General features: G+C 51.9%; 1 protein-coding gene across 2 annotated transcripts; it reads right to left on the bottom strand.

The window, feature by feature from the left end:
* Nucleotides 1–559: 559 nt before the first annotated feature.
* Nucleotides 560–21438, bottom strand: LOC122391873 (GTPase-activating protein skywalker-like). Of its 2 annotated transcripts, XM_043386180.1 has the most exons (13): nucleotides 19847–21438; nucleotides 16982–17295; nucleotides 16280–16519; nucleotides 15652–15799; nucleotides 14740–14931; nucleotides 14261–14385; nucleotides 10722–10871; nucleotides 10345–10479; nucleotides 9858–9991; nucleotides 9414–9525; nucleotides 7355–7414; nucleotides 6134–6377; nucleotides 560–5818 (listed from the first exon to the last, which is right to left on the bottom strand). In XM_043386180.1, exons 1-13 carry the CDS (start codon nucleotides 21021–21023, stop codon nucleotides 5523–5525), a joined length of 3327 nt encoding a protein of 1108 aa, XP_043242115.1. In that variant the 5' UTR covers nucleotides 21024–21438; the 3' UTR covers nucleotides 560–5522. The 2 variants fall into 2 exon arrangements, with proteins under 2 accessions (XP_043242115.1, XP_043242116.1); XM_043386181.1 differs by lacking the exon at nucleotides 7355–7414 and having other exon boundaries at nucleotides 19847–21426.
* Between the last annotated feature and the right edge of the window lie 1029 nt (nucleotides 21439–22467).

The raw sequence follows: 22467 nt of genomic DNA, 5'->3' as shown, positions 1-22467 counted from the left end.
AAACCTGGACTCAAAGTGAGGGTAGTATAAAACAAACAACTACCTCGTGAGGCTCCAATGAAACCAGCGACATTCATCCCGTAAGTTATACCCGTCATGACTTTTCCTTGTGCATCCATGTCAGTGCGCATCAACTCGTCGCACAAGCAATGCGCAGCTCTGCCCGTTGGATGTCGACCGGGTGTGGGTGCTACCAAACGCGGTCGGAACCCTGAGCCGCTCCCCGTCCGCCCGACAGCCCACAAGGTATCCAGGCAAGCTCCCCAGCTTGAAGTAGTCATATTCGTAAGGCGCACGACAGTTTTACTGACACGAAACGGTCACTAGTCAGTCTACGCTTCTCTGAACAACACATAGTTTCTGCTGAGTATTTATTCCACGACATTTATTTATTCCACGACTAGCACTTTGCACTTGACATCAAGCTGTATGCGCGTTATCAGTCTGGAAATGAAGTACCCTCCGAGCAAAGTCAAGTTTTGTGGAAATAAACAGCAACAGAAAAGAAGCCTGCGAAGTAATAATACGAACACAATATGGCCCGTAGTGTTACACGACATCGCGCAACAAAAGCCATTACTCGATCAGGGTTATTGTCCACGCGGGTCCACTATTTCATCGTCCTATCCGGGTCCCAAACACACACCGTATCGCGGACACTCGCCTATCCTCACAATCAACAGAGTGGACAAACTGAAACTTTGCACAGCGGTGTTGCCCTAGTGACTCGGGGATAGACAACCGGGAGAGTGCAGCGCCATCGGGGTCTCCCAGGGTAACAGGTAACGGTTGTTACCACACGGCGGCCGGAGTCGTCGCCTGAGGCGATTGCCCCTCCCGGTCAGAAAACTACCATGTAAGACGGGCCATGTCCACAGCTAAGCACACATTGGCATGTATTGTTGGGAATAGTGGGTCCCGGCTGACACCAGAACTTCCAGACAGCTACCAGGACGAGCGGTCAGCTCATGCAGTCTGCGTGTGCACACAGGTCACACACACACACACACACACAGAATGTTTATTAATCAACACGTATTACCAAAAAGAGAAACGTAAGTAGAAAACTAATAGTTATACAAGGCGTTTCGAAAAAATAATAGCAGATTGGTGCAAAAGCGCCAAGCGCTTAATTCTAGGCACCTCTCTGTAAAGGAAATGAAATTAATTGCTGCTAATCACACCGCCGCCGCCAACCCGGTCACCGATGAGCGGTTGGGATGAATGCAGACCGCGCGCCGGCCCGCGGGGACAGCACCAAGGTCACAGATTTGAAAATCAATGAAAAACTAAGGTTGATTTTAAAGAAAGTGTTATTGTTGACTAAATCTATTTGAGTTAATCAAGAATCTTTGGAAGTGGTGTGCCACCCGCCGCCCATCCCCGTCGCCAAGAGTTTCTCCATGAATGAGCAACCGAAGTGTCAGGTTGGAATCGAGTGGTTGGTTGTTAGTGACATCGCCGAGAATATGCAAAACGTCTCGAAAGAGTTGATTTCTTTGGTGTTCATATTTTTGGCAAAATAATGTGAAATGACGAACGTTTTCCGTCGGGTAACCACATGAACAAGCAGTGGTCGAACACTTGTTTATCTGGAACTGATGTGAATTTAATAATGACATTTCTGTTCTTAATCTGGTGTGAAGGGCATTTCCTTCCTTGGATCCAATTTTGTAATAATTTGGAGGCTTGGATACTCCCAGCCGCTCGGTAATCGCTCGCTTAAAGGATGTATGGGGTAATGACCTAATTGATTCTGGGAGCCCGTTCCATAGTTTGCCGGTTGAAAGGAAGTATGAGGATTGATAGGATGTGGTACGGTTTGCTGTGATCGTGTGGTTACTCGCGTTTCTTAGCGTTCTGCCAGTTTGTTGGATGCGAGTGGCCGGTATGATTAACTTGATATATGCAGGTGTATGTTGGCTATGTGTGAATGCATGGTACAACGATAGTTTGTGTATTTTCCTTCGAATAGTGAGTCTGTTCCACCCCAGGTCATATAATAATTTATCTGTTGGTGTTCTATATAGTGTACCGGTAACTAGTCTTCCCGCTCTGTTTTGAAGTGTCTCTAGTCTATATGCGTCCTGTGCTGTCAAGTGTCCGTCATATATGGTATCGTATAAGTCAAAGTGAGGTCTCACATATGTTTTATAAACGTCGTCAAGAATGTCTCTGGGAATGTATGGTGCAATAGGGTAGAGTGGACTCAATGTTCTCTGTACTTTTTTGCAAATTTCATTTACATGCTGATGGAAGCGCAAGTCTTTTGAAAATGTCATTCCGAGATGTGTATGATTGTCACATTGTGGTATCCTATCGTTTCCAAATGTTAGGGTTGGCGAAGTGTATTTTTGTTTTAGTGAAAATGTTTGTTGTTTTGTCTTGTTTGTGTTGAAAGTTATTGCCCAGTCCTGTCCATATTTGTATATTGCATCAAGGTCCTTTTGTAATGATGCCTGTGCTTTGATAGTGTCTGCTGTTGAGTAGGATGTGTAAATAGAGACGTCGTCAGCAAAGAAGAGAATGTCGTTATGTGTCTTCGTCGAAAGTCCGTCAAGATATATAAGGGCTAAAAGTGGTCCAAGGACGGATCCTTGCGGACAGCCAGCGTTTATAATTTCGGTTGCTGAAAAAGTGTCGTCAATCTTTACTCGTTGCCGTCTGTCTGATAAGTATGATTTAAGCCAGTCATGAAGAGATTCAGTGATTCCAAAGTCATGTCTGCATTTGTATAGGAGTCCTGTATGCCAAATTTTGTCGAAGTATTTTGATATATCGAGGTAGATTGCTGTGAAGTCGTGTTCTGAGTCTAATGATTGGTACAAGTTATGAGTGAAATAAAGCAACTGTTGTTCGGCACTGTGGCCTCTCCGATACCCACTCTGTTTGTCTGTTAGAAGGTTGTTTTGGGAAAGATGGTCGTAGATGTGTTTGTGTACTATTTTTTCGAAAACCTTAGATAAAGATGACAAGAGACTAATGGGCCGATAGTTGCTGACTTCAGATGGAGAGCCTTTGTTTTTGAATATAGGTTTTACGTTTGCTTCTTTGAATTTAGAGGGATAAATACCAAGTGCAAGTGATTTATTGTACAGTTTTGACAATGGTTCTGCGATTAGTACGGCTGTTAGTTTTAAAAGTTTTGCAGGTATTTCGTCAGGTCCGGTTGCTTTGTTTACATCTAATGAATTTAGGAACTGTAGGACTTCTCTTTCGGATGTTTTTATTTCTCCTAGAGTGGGCACCGGCATTATTTCTGGCTCATCTCTTGGTATGGGCAACTCTGTGTCTATGTCGAGTTTGGCCTGGTCTGAAAAATAGTTGTTTAAAAGTGTTGCTTTCGCGTAGTCGTCAGTAATTATTTCTCCGTCTGGCCTTTCAAGAGGTGGGATGTTGTCATTACGTGTCCGGCCTGTTATGGTTCGTAACGTCTGGTGGTACTTCCGAGGGTCACGTCTTTGGGATATAAGCATTGTCACTTTACGTTCTATGTACTGCTTCTTAATTTGCCTGTTCAGAGATGTAACAAAATTCCTTTGATGTTTCCAGCGTTCCCAAGCGCTTTCTGTCTGTAATTTTCGTGCTTGTTTGAAGAGTCTGTCGCGTTTCCTTATATTTCTATTCAATGTTGTGGTCATCCAAGGTTTCTGGTCAGGTCTATGTCGGATCGTTTTTAGTGGAATGGACGCTTTTGCTGCAGAGAGAAGGGTGGCTATGAATCTATCGGTCGCTTTGTCAATGTCGTCATTTAAAATGTCCTCCCAGTCTGTGTTCTGCAACAGTCTTGTTAGTAGATCTGAGTCGAGTCTTGAGTAGTCCCACATGGTCACGCCAGTGTCTTTGTTTGTATACAGTGTATTTGACGTTTTAATAGAAACATAGATGGGGAAGTGGTCAATGTTTGTGAATGGGGACAATGTTCCACTGTCTTCTACTATTTGTGTGTTATTTGTGAAAATCAGGTCTCGTAGGTTACTCCTGTTTTCCGATATTCGTGTGGGCTGTGTGATGAGTTGCGTCAGTTCCAGCATGGTGGCGGTGTTTTGAAGTTTATGGTCACCGGTCAATAAGGTCAACTGAACACAACAAGTTCGCCCCGCCCCGCGTGCCAATAGCGGGTGGAACCGTGCCGTCGGGGCCGCCCGAAGGCGACAGAGCGACGCGGCTAGAGCCACAGAGGTCAGCGCAACAAAACACGGCTTATGAGATCGGATCAGGGCCACGTCAAAAAAGCGGCAAAAGCCCGAGGGCTGCACTGCGGCGCCGAGCCGGTCGGCAGCTCTCCCATTCCGACTCACAGCCACCGGGGTAGGTCACTAGCTGCCGGTCTGGGCACACCCAGACACCGTACGCACAGTCGCCGCCGCCCGCCCCGCCGCGATATAATATCCAGAGCGGTCTGATTACAGTCGTCCGCCCCATCGGTCACACCCTGCACTACGGTTAGGTACTGTGGACAAACACTACCGACATCGACCGAGAAGCGACAATTACAATATTACGTCAGGTGGACAAGCAAATACAGACAATGAAGGACAACTCACGGCAAAAAACACACACAGACACAAACTGATGGCACTACACACAGGCGGTTTTAAGGACGTTCACGGGCCGCAGGGAGGGCGTTAGACATCGGTCCCAGGAAGACAGGGACGCGCTCGCTTTCCGACTGCACTCGTCTCCAGCCACAGAGGTTATTGCTCGACGTCGGTTCGCGGCTCAGCTGTGGCCGGAAGGACACTGGTGCTACAGAGAAGGTGTAGTCTTTCCCGGACGCACGATCACAATACGGCGACGAGCCCTGACCGCCCTCCGCCGCCACGTGCTTATATTTCAGCGACACCCCAGTAATCAGGGGCAAATAGTGACGATTTCGTCCCATCCAGTAAATATCTCAGCTATGACAAACTATCGCGACACTTATTTGGAAAATTTTCAGGTTCATGCCTTTTGGGCGGCGGATAACCTACACATTACACATTGTTGATGTCCCAGCCTACGATAATGCCTGGAATGTACTTTCGGACACAAAACACATCCTAATATAAAGATATAAATACTCAAGGCAATACAGACCAAGTCACAACGCTAAAACTACACAACGCATCATTCATATCTAGCGCGTAAATGTCTACAGTCTAATCTAGGTTTGTAAATTCGATTGTGATTATTCACAGTCACGATTTCCAATTCTTAATAAACATCTAACATAACGCTTATTCCCTCTCCTCCCAGCCACGTGCTCATGCAGTGTCTCCCAGCCGCCGATTCAGGCTAAATCCTGACAACCGAATCACTCAAACTACCCAAAGAAAAACACAAGGGCACCAAGACCAGTATGCGCTTTCCCGAGTCGGGATGCGCAACGCTAAGGGATCTCACCGGGCTCGGAACACACGACAGCTCTACCCTCTCACCCTGACTTCTCGTATCTCTCCCCTGCCACACCTGGCTGCTCCATGCCAAGCGGAGGGCCCTCTCGTCCCCGTCTTGGCCCGTACCTCAGAGACAATCCCCGCTCAGGCCGGAGAGAAGGCGAAAGCCTCCATGCAGGCCACCTCAAAACTACCAGTCGGTGTCAGCGGCGGGTTGGCGAACGTCTGGCACGCGTCCGTCTTGCCGCGGGTTAGATTCTCGTCGAGCCAGATGGCCTGTCCGCCGCCGCCGCCGATCGTTACCATGGTGTTGTCGGCAGCCATGAAGAGTTGTTCGGAGTGAGAGAGACCGGCCAGCTCGGGGTCCTCTGCCTGCCGCACCTTACCCACCCACGGGTACACCTTCAGCTGGGGCCGCAGCGTGAACAGGAACGTCTCACCTGTCGGAGACGGGCAGGACGCAGGTTAGCAGCTGACGACTGTGACGGCTGTCACTGGCGCAGAACACAGCGAGGGTAAAACGACAAACCTTACTGCGTGGGTTACTATATCGAGCTTAGACGCAAGCTGCACCAGGGAAACGAAAGCGGAATAACATACATATTAATGAATCAAAAAAAAAAAAAAAATCATGCACGGCAGTTTGACCAAGGAAAAACTTATTAAACATGAACGTTCACATTGCAGTATCAATATATTTTTGCTATGAGTCGGTAATCGCAATCGGTGCTCAGCTGTCGCAGTCATTTACTGACCGGTGCCGAAGTAGCGCTGCCGGGTGCCGTCCTCCTGCGTCTCATTGCGCATGTTCCATGTGACGGAGCAGTAGGCGCCGAACACGGCGCCCTCTGTGGTGCGCAGCAGCAGAACGGTCGGCTCGAACGTGGCCACCTTCTGGTAGAACGTCTTCAGCGAGAAGCCGTGCTCGTCGGTGGTGTAGATGAGCAGAGGAGTGTAGAGGGCGTAGCGGGCCGGCAGGTTCTCCCACAGACGCAGCAGCTGCGGCAGGGAGGTGTCACTGACCGGCACACCCCACACACAACATACACGGACACGATGTTCGTACACGGCATCAGCCAGAGCAGCGGCGAACCGCAGCTAGCGCACACAGCGAATAGAATGCTAATGAAGTTTATCAAAAGCAAACATAGAAACACTGGAGCCAATGTCAACTCAACTGAATAGTCAGCCAAGTGTCACAAATGAATGGATAAACATAATGAAGTACAATGTTAAAACTTACAATTCACGAACAATATTCATACATGTCAGACACATTAAAAATAAAATAAAGCATTATCTTATACAGACAGGGTAGGTACTTCGATAAGGGGAAGACCCATACGGCAGATCGAACTACTTAAAAGAAATGGCAAGGGTGGAACGCTGCAATTACCGATGGTGCCGACGGTAAAGTTCGACAAGTTTAATAATCAAGCGTGCTGCGAGCGAACGGTAGGTATTAACAAGTCATACGCAAGCACATGCAAGGCGCTGCCTAATGTCCACAACGCATGCACACGAAACAGCAGGTCAATGCATATGTCAAGGCAAGTGTTTGAACAGCGCCATACACACTTTGCAAAGCTATCCAAACGAGGCACCCATGTACTGGGAAGGCTGCCGACTTCCGTTACTTACAAATGCATAAAACATCAAATAAAAATATAGCACATTCTAATCTCTGCGCATGAAATACGACATAAAAGCAGTATAAAACAAAACGGCGAGAGAAAACAATTCTTGCGTAGCAGCAAATCAGGCAAAGCTACGCGGCCGGCTGGGTTCGGTGTGCTCCGAAGCTCGGAGCACACCGTGCTTGTGTGCCACAGCGGCGAGCTAGCCGCAAGACCGGCAGCACTAGGCCGGCCTTCTCAGTCGCCATCAGTCCGCTTTATGCAGCGGTATAATTATACGGCCAGAATACAGGCGCTACAGTGAGCCAACATGCTACGACTACATCACCGGTTACTCACTTCCTCGTAACTCATGAGTGTAGATTCGGGCTTCTTCAGATGGGGGAACTTAGCCGAACGCTTGCGGACAGATATGCAATGGTTAGAGTGCCCCTCGATGGAGGGAAGGGGGCGGGGTGGAGCCGTCACCAGACACACTTACCCGGTGAGGGGGGGGGGGGGGGGAGCGCACCGACACCAAACAAACACATTAGTATGAAATGAAATGGCAATTAATGAAATGTCAGTATGATCGCAAGGACGTATGGTAGGGAATTAAAGACAGCGGACACTATCGAATTACAGACAAACAGCGCGATGCTGTGTTTGGAACGGGGAATACAATACAACTTTTAATTGAATACGACTTTTATACGAGCGATCAAAGTCGCATTGAATGAAGGCGAGCAGCCTTAACAGATAACGCAGCTTCAGTAACTGCGCCGCTTTGTAATTCCTGGTAAAAACTCGTCCATCTTCGTAGAGTGTTTTGAAAGAGAAGTTTCGAGTGCTTGAAAGGAAAAGTTTGTGAACAGCACACATTAAACCGGCGTCCTCCACGACCGTTGCTACTATCACCGGGCGATGGACAGAGGCGAGATATCCATTTTAAGCCTACTCGACTTATCGAAGTGCTTCGACGTCATATGCCATGACAAACTACTTGAGAAGCTTCACTTCTACAACATTTGTCTTCCATGGATTACCTCCATTACCATCATGGACATTCGCAACAGGTTAAAATTCGCAACGCCGACGGATCATGTACATTATCAAAGTCACTTCCCATTACAACCGGCGTCTATCAGGGTGGATCCCTCAGCTGTCTTTTGTTCGCCATTTTCGCAAATGACATGTGCCTGCATGTGCCTGAAGTCAGTATTGTACAGTTCGCTGATGACACTCGGCTCTTAGTTGTCCAGTAAGAAGGCTGCTTTGAATGAATTGATATCTACGATGGAAAAGGCGCCGTAAAGGCTATTCGCCTGGTTTTGTACAAATGACATGAAGGTGAACGTTTCAAAGAGTCAGCTGATTGTGTTCGGCACACGACAGCAGCAGCTGCGAGGCATGCCACCGGTCAGCGTTAGGTTTGCTGGAGCCACTGTAAATGAATCGGAAACTGTGAGAAATCTCGGGGTGGTCATGGACAAACATTTAACTTTTGGTAGACATGTCAGCCATGTAGTTTCGAAATGTAATGGATTACTGCTAGCTTTAAACCAAGCCAGACATGTACTGCCCACTAGTACTATGAAACCGATTGTGACTTCTTTGGTGGTGTTCTTTGGTGGTGTCTATTGCCTTTCTGTGTACGGCACCTGCAGTGCTACCGAGCGGCGCAGGCTACAAAAAGTGCTAAACTTTTGCGCACGTATGATCAGTGGGCGGCGCAGGCGAGACCATATATCTGACGCATTGCGCGAGTTACGATGGATGACCGTAGATAGCCTGGTACTGTACCATAGAATGTGCAGCGTGCGGCTTATGGTGGACTCAGGTCACCCGGAGGAAATCACCAGTACCTTGGTGAGTGCTGCCGATCATGGTCAGGACACACGGAACGCTGATCGATTACGAATCCCGGGAATACGTACCGAGGCGGTTAGGAGACAGCTGGTGTACGGAGCTGTAGAGGCCCACAACCAATTTTGTGCTGTTTACGATGGCAGAGTCTCATTCAAACGAGCACCGAGGACATTGCAAAAGCAGTCCAAATGACTGAGGCTGTCGCTCGCATATGCAATTTGTTTTTAAAAAGTGTTAATGATTATGCGCTTGCTCTGTATCCGTACCATATTGTTATGCCTGTGACATTACGTTAATGAAAAGCCGCGAAGGCGGATTAACGTGAGTACATGAACGAACGAACGAACGAGCCATCACCGTTCCCGTATTATCGGACCATGCATCAGAAGCACACACACCGGGAGACATCCCGTCACCAGTCCCCACAGCCAGTCACGACACGATTCCTTCACCAGTATCACCACATATCAGCACAGGACGGTCATCACCTACACACCCGGACGATCACCAATCACCACACACCAGCACCAGGCCGGCGGCCCGGACTCACCTCCTTGACTCCGATGGTGCTGGAAGCCTCGGCCAGCTCGTCCTGCGACATGACACTGGGCATCCCCAGTCCGCCGGCGTTCGACTGCTGCTTGGAGAAGGTGCGGTTACACCTGGCGGGGGATGGCGCGAGGTCAGACGCTACAGGCCAGTCTCCAGTTGGTGTGTTGACTTCAGCGGTGGCCACTGGCCATCCTACTCTATAAGTAACCTTTGTGGCCTCACAGCGACACCTCAGACATCCCGGTGATCCTCCGACCTCCTGGCGACCTTCTGACCTGCCACTGACCCCTATGACCTCCGATGACCCCTCTGATCTCCCACAAACCTTCCGACTCCCGGTGACCACTATGATCTTCTAGTGACCCTCTGACCTTCCAGTGAACCCTCTCATCCCTTTGTGACCCCCCAGTGACTCCTCTGACCTCCCACTGACCCTTCTGACCTTCTCTCGGGGAAGCTGAGCCGGCCCCCTCCCGCCTTGATCTGCGCCTTGACCCTGGCGTAGGAGGCCGTCAGGGAGTCCCGACTGAAGCCGCGGATACCGAACATGGTCTTCAGCAGCTTCTCCGGACCCAGCTGTCGGGAGGATAGGCAGAGGAGTCAGACTGGGTGCGGGACTAGGGAAAAGGCATCGAATCACGCAGTATTCTCCGTTTCTCAAACAGCACGAATCTGCGCAAGGAGTGCAGCCTGAGAACTGCTAACAATTTGATTGCGATAAATACGCGACTATTTGCTGTGACCGAACTCTTAAGGAAAATAGCACAGTAAAAATGACGAAACTGAATTTTACTACTAGCATTTTAATCCTAAAAATGTATCAAAAGGGAGGGACAAAAGACCGTAGGATGACATAGATTTCTGTAAAAGTATGGTCTTGGCGCTCGACGTGCCACGCGCCATCAAGCCATCGAGCTCGGCATGCCTACCTGCATGTTGGTGCAGAACTTCTCCATGACCTCCTGCACGGTGTTCTCTTTGAAGGAGTTTCCCCACTCGCCCAGGTTGTTGGAGGCCATCTTGTGCACCAGAAGTACCAGAGCCATGGCGGCCCGATACAACACCTGTCGGGACACACACAGTGATCAGTGGTCGAAGGTCAGAGGCCAGATGTCAAGGTCAGATATCAGATCAGAGGCTAGAAGTCAGATGTCAGGGGCCACGACTCAGTGATTAGTAAAACGTAATGAAAGTTCATATGTAAGCGGTGATTCCGGCGATGAATAAAGGCATGATTCATGTTAAGCACGTTTCCAGAGATTTTCCTGCGCTTCGGTTTCCGCTCCCTGCCCAGCCCCACTCTGACCTTTTCGCCCTCCATCAGGTAGCAGTCCATGAGGCGGACGGCGTGCGCGAACGGCAGGAAACAGAAGAGCCAGGCGAGCCAGTCGGCCAGCACGTGGTCCACGTTCTCCCCGGCGCGCGCCTCCTGCTGCAGAAAGTGCACGCTGGTCTTCTGCCGGGGGCGGAGGGAAGGCGGTCAGTATGGTGTCATACAGTATAACAAGTCAGACACTGGCAGGAAGGCGGACAGCCAGCCGGCGCAACATAGGGCCAAATAATAATGATACAATGTTCCAGCGTGGGAACGTACAGGGTGGGGCAGCATAATCGGGAATAAATATCAAACGGGATTATTTGGTCATAAATTTAAAAATACAGCTCCAAGCACTGTTTTAGCAACATCCCATCAATCGGTCACCTTTTACCTATCCCTCATCCCATGTGACCGCCCTCGGCATCGATGACCTTTTCAAGGCGGGTCCAAAAGCACGCGCATGCACGTGCAACCTCCTGCTTGTCCATGATCGCCCATCAGCTTCGTACCTTGCACTGAAGACCGTCTTTACTGATGATAAGTTGTTCATTAACCTTCTACCAAAAGACGCTCCATGTAAAGAATTTGATCGGATTTAAATCGGCGGAGTTGGAGGACCAGAAGTTTTTGGTTCATCTCAGCTGGAGGTGCCCTACACAATAACATGTCGTCCTCACTGCAGTACCAGCACGGACAGAGTCTTCGTAAGACGTGATTTGAACCGTCAGTGATCCTCTCTTCTGACGGCTTCACGCGAGTCTGCCAGAGTGCGGATGTATTTACCAGAGGTGCTCATTTTACCCGGGCTCGTTGAAGTAGGGTGCACCACGTGCACCTCCCTTGAAGACCACCCATAGGACCATTACCCCATCAGGATGTTTACTTCGCATGACCGCTGGAATATTTTCGATACAACCCCCTATATGGTATGCCATTCTTTTTTATCGTATTCCAGTCGGTGGTGAGATTTTTGGCCGCGGAAGTTTTGAACATTGTTTCTTTTTAATGTGCTCAAGAGCTTCTTCCTGATATTCAAGCGATTCATCTGTATGTCCTCTGCTAAGAGTTATTTTACGAGGATTACGTTAACCTTTTGTCCTGAGTATTCCCACACAACCCTTATCGTCCGTGATAACATGTTGACCTGTCAAGCAACCTTTACGTGGGATTGCAGGATTTTAAACAAAATCATGTTGTTTTCCTCGTTTAACATTAGTGTCTATGGGCGCGCGCAAAGCACTTGGAGCACCGTCGAACTATTTTGCTGCTCTTTTCCAGGAAGTTGCATGCTCATGGATGTAGTCATGTCAGATGATGCACAACTTTTGGGCGTTTCGTTGCCATGATATAATTTATCAAAATACTGCCATGCATACTCATGAGCAGAGCCCAAAAAGCATTCCCGATTATGCTGCCCCACCCTGTAAAGGGCAACCTCATCAGCTATAACATGTGTTATTCGATCATTTCAACGCACGCGTGAAACAAAGGTCCAAACTTCTCATGCATATTGCATTAGGGTGACCGGTTTTGCAAAAAGTTTCGAAAAGTTTTGCTCCCCAGGTCTAATCTAACGTATTTGGGGGTGCTGATCACGAATCCAGCGGAAAAATATAAAATTCGATTTTTTTTTTACCGCCCCGGCTCTTTGATTATTTCCGGTTTTCTTAATTTTTGCATGTTTTTGAATAATATGATGAATGTAATGAAAAAATATTAACAATGTATCGCTAAATGCATGTACCAGTCGATTCGGCATACAGCGGCGTCGAAATCGGCACGCGGCCTGCTTCACCGGCCTCGCAGGAAAGCATAAGGCTCGGAAGGTTTGCGTTAGTTACCCGATTCTCTCCATAGATGGCGCTGGCGTAGCCGCCCGCCGGCCGGTCGTTGCCGTGCCGTTCACAGCCCCGGCGGTCACTTGCGACCGTCGTGGTCGTTATGCTACGTCTATCAAAGCACGACAGAAATGTTCACTTCATTTTTATGTTACTTCAGACATATTTTAGACCTAGTGTTGAATTGGATAAATGACTATCGTGAATTGGCGAAATGGTGGAGTGCGCTCGGGAGCCATTTACAATAGCGAGGAACGTAGGTGGATACACCGTTCCGTGCTTCTATCCTCAGGATACTGAAATCCTTCTCCTTCACGCCGCAACCCACCTCCGGGCTGGACAGGCAACTTTATCTCATGCGGGCTGCTCCCTTGGAGCGGCACCGCTGCTCCTGAGGGAGCGCACCCCGTAGCCGGGTGCAGTGAGTGCCTTGGGGCTGGGTGGCCTGTCCTCTGGACGGGCTCAGCCCCGGCGACTCACTAGGGTGCCTGCCCAGACCAATGTCTCCCCCTAATTCCTATCATCCTTCCGGCTCTGAAATGGTCTAATTGGACCGAAAGGGCCTAACCCAACAAAACAAAAACAAACAAAAGTAGGTGGATTGATCTGAGTAACATATGACACTGCGTTCACTGTGAAGGCCGGTGAAGCAGGCCGCGTGCCGATTTCGACGCCGCTGTATGCCGAATCGACTGGTACATGCATTTAGCGATACATTGTTAATATTTTTTCATTACATTCATCATATTATTAAAAAACATGCAAAAATAAGAAAACCGGAAATAATCAAAGAGCCGGGGCGGTAAAAAAAAAATCGAATTTTATATTTTTCCGCCGGATTTGTGATCAGCACCCCCAAATACGTTAGACCAGTATAGCGCCTTTTGGGGCGACTAACGGAGCGAGCGAGAGGGTGAGCCTTGCACGTGCGAAATTTCGAGGGGGTACCTCCAACTGACTTGTGCACGGCACCTTACTAACCGGTCTCTAGCGATGTGCCAAATTTGAGCACAATCGGCCCAGCCGTTCTCGAGATCTGGAAGCGGCACCCTGCACGTGCGCACGTGCAAAATGGGTCCCCACTGACTTGTGCACGGCACCCTACTAACTGGTCCCTAACCGTGTACCAAATTTGAGCGCCATCGGTCCAGCCGTTCTCGAGATCTGGAAACGACCCCTGCACGTGCGCACGTGCAGCAGCACCCCAACTCTGGCACATGGATATGCAGTGCCTAGTGGGTGCCTACCTACATGCCAACTTTCAGCGCAATCGGCCAAGTAGTTACCGAGATATTGCAACAATTACAAAAGTGACACCTCTTCGTTTTGCACGTGGCACGTGCATAAGGGGTCACCCACATGCATCGGGAATAGTCCAATACTTGGTAGAAGGAATGAAGCTACCCTACAAAAATTACCGCGTGTAAATCGGCCAAGTGGTTGCTGAGATATAAGCCTCGCAAAAGCGTCCGCACGGCCGGCCGGCCGCTCATACTCAGAAATTTCCGTTATTCTACGTAAGACTCCGCTTGCTTCGCTCGCTCCGTAATTAGACCTGGGGAGCAAAATTTTCGAAACTTTTTGCAAAACCGGTCACCCTAATTGCATAGTGCCATGCATATACTACCACTACACTACCTAAGACGAGCTTGGAAATCGACGTGGTCTCTAACAGTCATTTGTACTTACGGCATGTTTTCGGCAGAGTTTGATTAGGATTTTCCAGGATATCTCGAAGTCGCGTTTCGTTTGCACAATGTAGCCCTGTTTCTTATTCCGCAGCATCATGCTCAAAGCGTTGTACGTATCGGCTTCTGCAAGGGGAAGGAGAGTAAAACCACCGGCTTCAATAACGAAATTTGGCTGGCTGAGGGCTCAACCCCTTACGATTCCATTGCACCACAGCTACCATACCCGTCCAAGCGTCCACTTTGTACACTTTTCATGGTACGGTATACACCATCTATACACGATACACTACAGCAGCGAAGGCGATTCAAACTGATCGCCAATAAATGACACAAAGCCACTCTCGACCAGCACATACGTAAACCCACAGCCCCCCCCCCCCCCCCCCAGTCTGCCCCGTATCGCCGCGTACCGTCCATGTAGTGCAGCTCAGCAGACAGTCCCTCCCTAACGCCCCATCCCCCGCCCACACCGCGTACCGTCCATGTAGTGCAGCAGCAGACAGCAGGTCGGGTAGAGGGACGGCGCGTACGTGATGGTCGGGTTGTTGTAGTAGAGCACGGCCATCACGCGCTCGGCAGACCACACGCCGCGCTCCGACAGCGCGTACCGGTTCATGTAGAACGAGTGGACGAACGGTGGCATCTGGTGCTGCCCGCGCCGCGCCGGACCTGGGAGGACGGGAGGGAGCGTCAGTCAGAGCGGTGCAACCCTAAATAACAACAGCACACACAACCAAATGTTGGAATTGTGAATTTTGGTCCTGGTCCCGGATAATAAAATATGTGCGGAGAACCGGCCAGCTTGTAAAACACTCAACAGGAAAATCATATGTTTGGCCATAGATAACATGAAGGATTCATGTTATCTATGGTTTGGACTACTAAAATATGTGACAGTTGATAAAATGTGTTCTCTCAATGCTTTAACTGCATGTTTTAGGTGTAACAATAGGGGTTTTTCATCACACAGGCGGGAAATTTAAGAGGTTTCAGGTGCCGGAGTATAAATTTGTAAAGGAGAACAAAATGGTTTGGACCGGACTGGAACCAGCAAAGGGCCTTATTTCCAACATTGCACACAACACAAGGGGAAGCGTCGACTGATTCAGCAACTAATGGCAGAGGCGGGGCGATAAATAGTGGACTTGGACTTAGGGTACAGCTAAAAATAGAGTGCGTACCGCTTTCGCAACACTAACTGATAGATCATCTGTGGCGTGTTCTAAATCAACTTGGAAAGTCACCCGTGTGTCCGCGTGCTTATGTTTACCGCCACAAAATTCCCACCACTACTCGCACATCATGGAACGTTCTCACCCAGGGCTCAATAACCGATCTACGATCTCTAGCTTTTCATCGCTCTATTGTGATCTTCCCCTGGTTACCCACCTAATTCCCCCTCCAGCTGTCTGACTGTGCTCTCGTATTCCTCGTTCTGGCCCAGCGTGGCGCCGTGCATCTGACAGATGTTGGCCCACAGCTGGTGTCGACTGGGGTGGTCCAGAGGATAGTAGCTGGACCGCAGCTCCTCCTTCAGCTGGCGGGGCGGACAGAGCGAGCGTCATTATCGATCACAACGTGGTTATCAGCGGTGTCACGAGGACCAGCGATTGTCGCAATCAAACAAGATGATCGACCATACAAAACGAATAAGTGGACGTCGACTGATTTATCACAATGCAGCAAAGACCGTGGCGTGATACAAACACGGAAAACGGGTTCGTGACGTTTGAAACTAGGCAGGCGATTAAAACACACCCAAAAAATGTTGTAATAAGCAAGCGTTAGAAAGAAGCGTTTTGCAACTGATTGCTAAATACGGGTACGAGACACTTATCCCGAGACAATTCTCTCGTACCCGACATGAATGACACCACAACACATGAAGTTGAAAGACCACTAAGGCCACAACGCAAAACGCTATCTCTAGCACTAACCATATTAAGACAAGCACATTAGCGGTTGAGGCTCCCCGCTACGAACTCGTCCTACCGACTACGCCGCCGCGTGCTCTCACCTGCGCTTCCTTCTTGTCCCGGCCCGCCAGGTCGGCGGCCGGACCGACATGTTTCTGAGGCGGCTCATACGTTGCGCACGCGTCACTGAACGCGGCGCGGTCCACCGTCGGCTGGAACGGCACGGCGGCGTCCGTGTGCTGCATGGCTGCCTCCAGGCCGTCTGTAAAGTCCCCTCCGGCCGCCGAGGGACCGGCCGAGGGGGTGAATGGACCGGCAGCAGCGGGCGCTTCGGCACCCACCTGTGGACGGAGCGGAGAGCTGACTGTCAGTGGTCGGCGAGGATAGTCACACAGCGCCATTTGAACGGGGAAAGGTCAGAGGTCGGACCCGCATCGGAGACCAAAAGCGATCGTCGGTCCTAGCCCGTCAATCGTAGAATTAAGCCGGAAAACGTTCGGTATTTGTGCGTTAAAAGGAAATGTGATACATTGTCTGAGCACTTAAACGGCCAGTACACGCACGGATTAAAGTCCATGACATGACGTATTAGTCAAACAGTTCCCAGCGACCCGAGTAGATTTACAGGTCCACGACAAGAATAAACACTGTTATCGGTGCGATAACACGGCCTATTGTTCAAACATCAGACTCTCACAGTCGAACCGAAAATGTATCATTGCTCTCGTACAGAAGGAAGGAAGCTCACAAAAGGAAGCCAGCCCCTCCCTTGACCACCACCCCCCCCCCCCCGTCCCCTTTACCTGCGGCTGATCGCGCGGCTGGCGGTCGGCGCGGCGCAGAGGGCCCCTCCACGAGGCGGAGCGGCGGAACGAGAGGGAGCGCAGGAATCCTCCGGCGGCCGGCGTCTCCTGGCGCGGCTCGGCCGGCTGCGAGAGCTGGCGGTCGGCGCTGCGGCTGGGCCGCGGCGGCCGACCCGCCGGCTCCGCCGCCTGCTGGTCGCGGGACGGCGGACGGCGCAGGCGCTTGCTGACGCCGCGTTTGAACACGCGGATGGCCCGGACAGTGCTGTGGACAGTGGCCCAGGAGGCGGCCGGTCCGGCCTCCTCGCCGCCCACTGCCGGACAGAAGGCACACACGGTCAGTGGGGTCAGTGGGAGCGCGGGGCGGACTGCCCACTGCCGGCAGACGGAACACACGGTCAGTGGGGTCAATGGGAACGCGGGACGAGAGCCACTAGGATCACAGAAAGACGACGGGATACTATACGGTAGTGCGGACTGGCAAAATGGGCCAAGAAAACTGTGGCCGATGTGCTGCCGACAGTTGAGAGTCCAAATTCCGTACAACAAAAGTAAATGATTACCACGGGAGCGGGTAAGCACAGCCCTCCACCGTAAGCTTGTCATTATGCCCCATAACTTCTTACACACCGTAAGTTTTTATGCATTACATAGGAAAAAATAATTGTTCAATTAGCTACTGGAGATAGTGACAATGAGCAGCGAGCTTCCGGTTCATTCGCCCCTTCCGTACAATAACCAAGGACGCGCTCCACACCCAAACTGCTGCCATCGCAGCGACGTTCGACGGCACGCAGCGATGTGCGCCGACGCGTGACGGGTGTCTGGGCGTGACGATTCGTCACGATCCCCATAACGCCACCTGTAACGTGCGCTCGTGGGTGTCGAGGACCGGCGGCACTCGACGGCGTGATGACATACTCGTCATCGTAACCAGTGACGTGGGATGATGCGTGGTGACGTGAGATGACACCGGGTGACGGGCGATGACGCCGTATGTGAGTTGGAGAGGTCTCCCGACTGTGCGCAGTGACGTGGAATGACGGACCGTGACGTACTTCTGTATGCGTCACACGATATCACAAGGACGCGTGGCCACATCAATGCGTACGATTTGGCGTACGATGACGATGATGAATATGATGACAACATGCACCACTCCCTCAAATCCTAAATTTTAAAAAATAACCACTAAACAGCATTGACTTGCAACTTAAATACAAGACATACATACCGGAACTACTAAAAATGGTCACCTCAAATGTCCACCCAAAAGATAAATAGGCGGCTTTTCGTTGGAACTTTTCACAAACAAACCGGTACAAAGCTAAGGTCAAGCGCATCCGTCCGGACAAGGAACCGGCCCCGCTCCTACGGCGTTATTCCAACTCCACCAAGCAGAAGGGCCGTCCGTTGTTACCGAGTGGCGCAACATCCACACAGAAGAACGTCCTCGGGCAGACAGGGTGGGCGGTAACCCAGAGGTTGGGATGATCGAGAGGGCACGCGATGAGGCCTCCCGTCAACGATCACGGTAAAAAGAGGAGTCGAGCCCCCGGAGGCGACAGGACGAGAGGTGAGCCAGACGTCAGAAGGTGAGCTGGCGAGCAGCTCTTCTCTAAGGCCAACCTAACAAGGGGTCAGCTCAGGGGCAACGTGGGACGAGAGGTGCCGCAGGCCGGCCGGTTGGGGCGGACCGGGGGGTAAAGCTCCCCTCTGAGTCAGAGTAGAACATAGGTCAGTCCCTGTCCGACAGACACACACAGGGCCATGGTGACAGAGCCCGGTCAGGTCCGACATGGAAATCGGGTCCCGCGGTGGGAGGATACAAGTCATCCCCAAAGTATCGGCGCGACCGATCACCATACATCACAGCCATAACAGCCCATAAGTATGGATGATAGAAGACATGGTTTATACATAAAAGGGCCGCATCTAGAATACTGATGAGAGAGACACCAGCGGGTACGGCCGAATAAATCGACGACCGCTGCTCCCACACATTAAAGGGTCACGTGAGACTGGGAACTCCATAGGTACAGCCTTGGTAAGAGCTAACGCCGGTTAGTTTGTAACCTAACCACCGACCACAATGCCATGTCCCGGGCCCTGTGTGGTGACCGCGGACCTTTCCCATCTACTCTGTACCTGTCGGCCGGCCGTGCTGATTTTTGCAGGTCGGAGACGAGCCGCGGTCGGTCGGCCTGTCAGCAGTAAGCTGTCTAATCCGCCCGTTCTGACGCTGCACCAGCCGCAGCCTTCAGCTCAACAAGCCGAGAGGGTGCGGCCGGCCGGTCGGCGAGCTCAGCGCGGACAGAGACAGAACGGCCAACCGGACTTCTACATAATCGACGCGGTGGAGAAGAAAGCAACGCTAATAAAGGAAGGAACACTGACAACTGTCGCTACAGAACAAACAAATGTTTATATGAGGCACAATTATTTAATGAATTTATGTGTGGAAGGCAATGTCTGTCCCATGTCGGCTTCAGGATCGTAGTGATTTACGACCGCTTCGGAAACACAAATAAGAGTTAAAACGATCGTAAAATGTTACATAACCAATAATGGGACAAACCAAGAAATTCCATGATTTAGGAGAGGTGCGGTGGGCATTTTTCGGCGAACGGAAGCGCCTTCTGTATGTAAGAAACCAGGTATGTCTCAGAAAGTATGTCAAACATGCAAGAAGTGAAGGGGGGGGGGGGGTTAATGACACCTTCCGGTACCGGCCTGGAAGCTGGACAAGGTCCCTGGGCTGATAGGGCATGCTACCATGTGACAGCTTCTCCTGATGACTGCCTGGGTAATGGGCGGCGACCGGTGGGCAGTGGGTAGTGACTAGTGGGTAGTGGGTAACGTTACCTGCGCCGGGCAGGTGCTCCTCGGAGCCCACCACCCAGATGGAGCGTGTATCCGTCATGCCGTTCTTGGCCGACGATCCAGACCCGGACGGCTGCGGCTCCTGGTTGCGCTCCTTGGGTTTCGCTCCGGCGCCGGGCGGAGAGCGGGGCGACTTGGGCTGACTCCCGGCCGCTGGCGACGCAGCGCTGGTCTGTACCACCGCGGGCGGCTCGGCAGACGTCGGCGCACTATCTGCTCCCTCGGCGACCGGCGGTGTGGCCACCGGGGTCGCAGGAGATACCGACCTCCGATCACGCGCAGCCTCAAGTGGCTCGCGATTGTCATCAGAGCTAAGATTATCTGTTGACGTCTGTCCCTCCGCCTCCGCCGACGCCACGGGAAGAGTTTCTCCTTTATCCGCATCGCTCGAGTGCTGGACGGTGCTGGTTTCAAGCGACTGGGCGGCAGTCGAGCACTCGCTCTCGTCAACACTTTCTCCATTTCCATTAGCTTCTGCTAATTTTCCGCGAACATCACGCTCCTCAGAGATTCTCTCATTGTCCTGAGTTCCTTCCTTTTCCGTCCCATTCTGAGTGCCGGTCGCCGACTGTTCGTCCTCTCCACCCCCGCTATCTGACGGCGGGGGCTTGTCGGCTCCGCTCTGGCCGTCTGGCGGGGTCAGCGGACCGGTGACCGGTGCAGTGTCCGCGACAGGGGACGCCGCCGAGCCACCGTCACCGGCCGACCCGCCGTTCTCTGCAGAGTTCTGAGAAGCTCCGGCCGAGGTCGGAGCCCGCCGGTCACCGTGGTCACCGTTGTCGGTCTTTGTGGAACGGTCGGCAGCCGGCGAAGACGAGCCTTCGGGGTCTGAACGGGCCTTCGGCGTCGACTCGGGCGTGGGGTCGGACACAGCCTCCGGCGATGATTCAGCTACAGCCTTAGGCGCCGATTCGGCTGTAGCCTCCGGCGAAGGCTCAGCTGCAGATCCTGCCGTGGGGTCTGCCGTGCGCTCAGCTCCAGTCCCCGCAGCTGCCCCGCCGTTTTTCTGCGCTGCACCGGTGCCATTCGTACCATGTCCGTCGGCGGTCCCATGTCCGTTCGTGGCCTTGACCGGGGTCGACTCGGCACGCGAGGCTTCCTCGGCGGCGGCTGCAGACTGCCGACCCGTCTCATCGGTTCGGCCTGGCACAGGCGACATCCCGGAGGCCGGCGGCCGTGCCGCGCAGCGCCGTTATCACGGCGACAAAAACAACAGCCCGCACTGAAGGTTACCGAGCGCCGGTACGCACTAAAGCAGCCGCTACAGGCCTCCAGCGGCGTCTAAGTGATTCACAACCAACAGTCCAGCTCCAAAGAGCGCTTGAGAAGCCACGCCTCACAGTTTGCCGCCGACACTTTGCACGCACACGCACTCACGCAGTCCGGGGGGCGAGCCGACTCCGAACTGCCGTCTCCCACCGGGGCTGAGCCGTTTCTGTCCGTCCGTCCAGACCTTCCAGACGCACCGCCGTGACGTCACCAGATTCCAGAGCGGCCGGAGGCGTATCTCCGAGCCTTCCAGTCGAGCGCGCTCGCCGCACAGGTGCGCCCCCCTCCAGCGTTCGCGACCGATTGCGGGCCGGCGCGCACAGCCGCCTACCCCGTCCGCTCGCGCGCGTCCAGCACGAGCCGCCAGCGGGCCAGGGCTGCCACCGGTCACGGGACGGCATATGGCAGCACAGGTGGCGGCTCACGCACCACGTGATCTCGGCGGCGGTGGGATGAGTGAGCCCGGCTGGAGGAGACCGGTCTCGACGGGTCAGCCGCCGCCGAGCTGCCCGGGTCAGCCGTAGCCGCCGCCGTGTCGTCCCGTATCTGGCGCCGCCGCCGCGCGGTAATCCGCCCCCGTCGGCCGCAACAGGCACACGCTCATCTTCATATGCTCAAACCAGATGCAGACCCCTCGTCCGAGACAACAGGGGTGCTCAATTTGAATCAGCGCTCCGCACTTGCAGTCCGACCAGATCGCGCTGGGAGCCAGTGCCTTGCCGCCTTTATTCGGGAGCGGAATGAGGGTGATAGCGGAATGAGAAGTCGCTCTCCGGATCTTCGTTCGATTACTATCACCTAATGAGGTCACTATGTACAGAGGCGGATCCAGCTCAAAGTTTTTTTTTGGGGGGGGGGGCAAACCATAACAATTTATCGATTCTTTCCATGCATCGTCCATAGGCGTAATGTTAAAATTATGCCGTTTGGGGGGGGGGGGGGCAAATGCCCATTTTGCCCAAATTCGACGTTATTTTACAATAATATGCATTTGTGATACGTGTGCAGTTCCCAAGTTCATACTACATACCGGTATGTAAGAATGTAATGTTTTAAACTTCAATTTACAATCACCTTATCTTCATGGCCGGGCACAAATCTTTGATTTTAAGTCACACTCTCAGATATTAGAATGCTGATCTGCAATCTGCACGCCCTCCGACAGTGAGCCATCGCCGGGCCAAAGTGCTGTAACCGTTCACCAGTAGCCCGCCTGATCTCACGACAGGTCCGTCTGACATACGGAGTGGGTGCTGATAACAGCGGCACCGTTCGAGTGGCGCCCGATCGGTCCCCAAGGCTCGATTGTTAGCCAACTGTAGAGAGGTGGACCC

This window comes from Amphibalanus amphitrite, unplaced genomic scaffold, assembly GCF_019059575.1.
Source record: "Amphibalanus amphitrite isolate SeventyFive unplaced genomic scaffold, NRLGWU_Aamphi_draft 000459F_arrow, whole genome shotgun sequence".
Classification (NCBI taxonomy): domain Eukaryota; kingdom Metazoa; phylum Arthropoda; class Thecostraca; order Balanomorpha; family Balanidae; genus Amphibalanus; species Amphibalanus amphitrite.
The sequence above is the reverse complement of the archived record's forward strand: the minus strand, read 5'-3'. Positions and strand labels throughout refer to the sequence as shown.

Bases quoted from the DNA above. Each gene is read 5' to 3' on its own strand.
- LOC122391873 (XM_043386180.1), bottom strand. From the start codon at position 21,023: ATGTCGCCTGTGCCAGGCCGAACCGATGAGACGGGTCGGCAGTCTGCA. The intron at 6,378-7,354 runs GTGAGTAACCGG...TCCCTGCCGCAG, and splicing joins CACTCATGAGTTACGAGGAA to CTGCTGCGTCTGTGGGAGAA. The intron at 5,819-6,133 runs GTCAGTAAATGA...CGTCTCCGACAG, and splicing joins GCAGCGCTACTTCGGCACCG to GTGAGACGTTCCTGTTCACG.